The following is a 4207-nucleotide window of genomic DNA, read 5'->3' on the forward strand; positions in this document are numbered from 1 at the left end:
AGGTTAAGGGGTTCAAAGGCTCCCAAGGTGCAAAACAAACACACATGCACGTGGGGGATCGATTCTGTGCATTCCAGCTGGCACAGCTGGAATCCACTCAATCTGCAGAATGCTCCGGAAGGTCGTCGGCTAGCAAAAATTGCCGGTCAACAAAATAAAGTGCCGGTCGGCACAATAAATTTCCGGCCGGATAAATATAGTGCCGGTGGATGTCCGGTAATGTCAAAAAACTGCCGATTGGTGTCTAAATTGAAGCCCCGGAAGTTAGCTTTCCAATGGCGCAAACCTTGCATCAAAATTCCTCCTGTGCAAAAAGTTATGCCCTTTTCCGTGAAGCCGCGCAGATTCGATCCAACCGGGATGATGCCCGACTTCAATTGATCATATCTCCCCCACCCGGACTTGGCTCTAGGAGATTCTTGAGTGCAAAATGAAGCCCCGGAAGTAAGCTTTCCGATGGTGGCAGCCTCATAGCTAAAATCCAAGTGTACAGATAGATAAGCCTGATTCAGCGAGGGCTGCTCCATTCACTTCCACCCGGATTCATGCCGAACTTCTCCCAAACTAGTTTTCTCCCCTCCTTTCCTCTTTTCTTCAACTCCAAAACCCTAAACAAAGTGTTTTGAAAGATTTGCCTCTCTTCTAGCCGAAGAAACTGATTCTTTGCCCTGCACATCTCTCAACACCGAGCAAACCATCAGTAGTGCCCAAGTCTTAAGGGCGGTCAAAAATAGGGTGTCTACAGTTGCCCCTCTTTGACAGAACTCGAAAGTCATAACAATGACGAAAGTGAATGTCAAAGCCCAGAGACGACCCATTTTTGACAAGGCCGAAGACTTGGACAAACAAACAAAATATCGATAAATAAATGGTTGTGCCCACAGGCTGCCTACGTATCCCTTTGCAAGGAATCAAACCAGCGTAGTTCAGGGGCATGATGCAAATGATATGCAGGAAGACTTTGATAATTGGACTTATACGCCACGCGAAGCCAGTTTTGAAAGTTGGACTTATACGCTACGCGAAGCCGGTTTTGAAAGTTGGACTTATACGCTACGCGAGGCCGATTATCACTCAAGATCATGTAAAGAGAGCTGTAATGAAGCAATTATGTGAAATAAATGCAACATTTTAAGCGAATGCTAGGAAAGCAAGTAAGCTCGAGCCAAACTACACCTCGTGCAGAAAGGATGTAAGAGAATTATGCAATTCTCACGAACATGTGCGTTAGATACACAAAAGTGAACGAAGTGTGATAGATACACTAAGTGGACAAGCATGCGTGATAGATACACATAGTGAAGAGAGTGTGATGGACATGCTAACACGAATAAAGTGTGATCGATACGCTAAGCAAAGCAAAGTGTGATAGATACACAAAGCGAAACAAGTGTGATGGATACACTGAGCAAATATGTGATAGATACACTAAGCAACCGTGTGTGGTGGATGCACAAAGGGAGCGTGTGATGGATACACAAAGTGAACGTGTGATAGATACACAAAGTGAGCATAGTGTGATAGATACATAAAAGGTGAAGCGAGTGTGATGGATACACTATATGAAGCAAAGTGTGAGCGTGTGATAGATACACAAAAGGTGTGCACAAAGTGTGATAGATGCACTAAGTGAACAAGTGTGATGGATACACAAAAGGTGAACATAAAGTGTGATAGACGCACCTAGTGAACAAGTATGATAGATACACAAAGTGAGAGTGTGTGATTGATACACAAAGCGAACGTGTGTGATTGATACACAAAGCGAGCACGAAGTGTGATAGATGCACTTAGTGAGCAAGTATGATAGATATACTAAAAGGGAACACAAAGTGTGATAGATGCACTATGTGAGAGATGTGCCCAAGTCGACTTTGCGATGGCGTGTATCTACCGTCGAGAAACATGGCCTTTTGCGGCGGGTCGTATTCCGTCGCTAAAGATTGTAAAAAGAAATTTGCAGAAATATTGGCGACGCACGGTATACCGTCGCAAAAAACGTATTATTAGCGACGGTTAAATGTTACTGTCGCAAATGGTGGACCATCTGCGACGGCAGAAGCCTATCGCAAAAAAACTCTGGTAAAACGATGTCGTTTCATTTATTAATTACTCTCATTTGCAACGGTTAAAATATACCGTCGCAAATAAATAAAATTTGTTATCCCGCTGTTCTATCCCATTTCGCGGTCAAATTCCTAAATTCCTCATATCTCCAAAATCCCTAAAATCGAAATTCCTCAAACCGAAACTTGGTTCCTAAAATCATTCCGCCTCAATCATTCCTAAATTGCTCAAACCGAAATCCCTAAAATCTCCAAAATCATTCAAAATCAAAAATCTCAAATTTGTTCCATCTCCTGTGACCGACGACGGTGAACGACGGCCTTCGCCGGAGTGACGAGCAGCAGCGACGGTGATCGACTGTACTTTGTTAAAGGTCAGTGCATTCCTTGTTTTTGAGGCTGATCATGAGGCCATTTTTGAGGCTGTTCCTTCTCTTATAAAGCTTGAATCCTTGTTTTTTTTTACCTATGCTTTTGATTGGTGGGATGTAGGATTTAGAGGGCGGCGGATCTGCGGCGGAGGACGGTGGTTTGGAGGCTTGCTTGGCGGTTTCCGACGATCCGGTGAGCATTTGGAATAATAGAAGTGGAGAACACAGGTATAACTCGGTGATCTGAAGAGGTAATATTGGACCCACTTTTGACCAACTTCACTTCCATTGTGGTCATTTGGGTGCCATATAAATTTGAAAAACTTCTCATATTTATAATGGAGTTATAGTTAGAACTCAGAAGCACCTTTCAATAAAGGTTTGCTTCTCCTTTTATTCTTTCCAGCAATTTGAGCAGGTCTGGGATTAGAAGTAATCAATCCCTCACCCAATTTCAGAGAAGCAGGTGGAGGGACACCCGTGGAGTTGATAGTGCATATGTAAAGCCGTAAATAGGAGCATCATTCCATGGAACTATGTTTGGGCCAATCTCTGGAAATTAGGCCTGCAGCCAGAGATGGAGTGGCCAAAAGGGCCCATCGGTGTTCAAGAATTTTCGGCTCAGAAACTCCACTAGAACCCTATAAAGATGGGACAAAACCAGAGGAGATAAGGCAAGTTTTCTACCAGCAGCCAGGGCTATGGCTAGCTCAGTATAATCCTTAGTGATTTTATGAGAAACATTGCAGAAAAGGAACTTATTCAACGACATAACTAGGAACCTGACATGTTCGTCTTCAGTCACACCATTTGGGTCAATGCTGAGGTCTATGAACTTGTCATAAGCAGTCATTGTCTTAGAATAACTGATAGAGCACGGGGATTTGGCAGTGGAAAAAACAGCACAAACCTCTTCCCCATGTAGACGAAGGCCTGTTAGCACAGCTATGTCCAAGATGGTGGGACTCATCATCCCGCAGTTAAGATGAAATGAGTTGGTGGGAACCCACCAGAAAAAGAGAGCAGCAAAGAATAGGTGTTTATCTATTTGAATTCTAATTTTGCTTAGCATGATAGCGTCATATATGCCTATTTCTTTCCATAAGTCTCCTTTTGCATCGGCCACCCTATCAACCCAATTTGTCCAGTTCTCATTAGGGATTGGCCATTTTTCAACAGGGTTCGAGAGATGCCACTTGGACCAGTCTAGAGGAAAATCAGAGAAATTTATCGCCCATGCCAGGATAGTAATTTTGAAGATGTATTGTATATTCATGCATGAAAGCTGGACCTAGGGCATATCTATGGCTCTCCTCATTATCAGAAAGCGAAATGAGTGTTTCCAACAAGATTTTATTATGCTTCTTCTGAATGACACTCTTTATTTCTTCACCACCATAGAAGTCAGGATCTTCCAAAACTTGCTTTCCCTTGGCCATGATCTCAATATGTAGACAAAGAGAACAGCAAAATATGAAGATGGAGTTCTCCTAGATGAAAGACTAGGTCGAAGCTTGGATTTGATTAAAATGAGAGGTAGGAACGTTTCGGAAAGTGAAATTGCAACTATTCACTTCTATTATAAGATAAATGAGTTTCTCTCTATTTCTTGCCATTTCACCCCATTTCTCACCCCTTTCCAGAATAAGTGATATGCACTAAGAGAAATGCTTTTCTTTTTCTTTTCTTCCCAAATCACTCAATCCAAAATGAGCTGTAGATGCAATTCATATTATTGTGTTGCTGCTGTTTGAGTTATCATACTTGCAT

At 42.5% G+C, this 4207-nt stretch overlaps 1 protein-coding gene across 1 annotated transcript; it reads right to left on the reverse strand.

Annotated features, from left to right (window-relative positions):
* Positions 1 to 2996: 2996 nt before the first annotated feature.
* On the reverse strand, positions 2997 to 3876 carry LOC145824466 (serine/threonine-protein phosphatase 7 long form homolog). The gene is made up of 2 exons (XM_082924136.1): positions 3729 to 3876; positions 2997 to 3643 (listed from the first exon to the last, which is right to left on the reverse strand). The coding sequence occupies exons 1-2, from the start codon at positions 3874 to 3876 to the stop codon at positions 2997 to 2999; spliced, it is 795 nt and encodes a 264-aa protein (XP_082780262.1).
* Between the last annotated feature and the right edge of the window lie 331 nt (positions 3877 to 4207).

Source organism: Camellia sinensis, chromosome 4 (genome assembly GCF_055761805.1).
Source record: "Camellia sinensis isolate YWXY chromosome 4, ASM5576180v1, whole genome shotgun sequence".
Lineage (NCBI taxonomy): Eukaryota > Viridiplantae > Streptophyta > Magnoliopsida > Ericales > Theaceae > Camellia > Camellia sinensis.

What these genes read in the sequence shown, in the direction of transcription:
- LOC145824466 (XM_082924136.1), bottom strand. Translation starts at nt 3,876, where the DNA reads ATGGCCAAGGGAAAGCAAGTTTTGGAAGATCCTGACTTCTATGGTGGT. An exon ending in GAGCCATAGATATGCCCTAG is followed by an intron (nt 3,644 to 3,728) that starts GTCCAGCTTTCA and finishes ATTTTCCTCTAG; the next exon opens with ACTGGTCCAAGTGGCATCTC.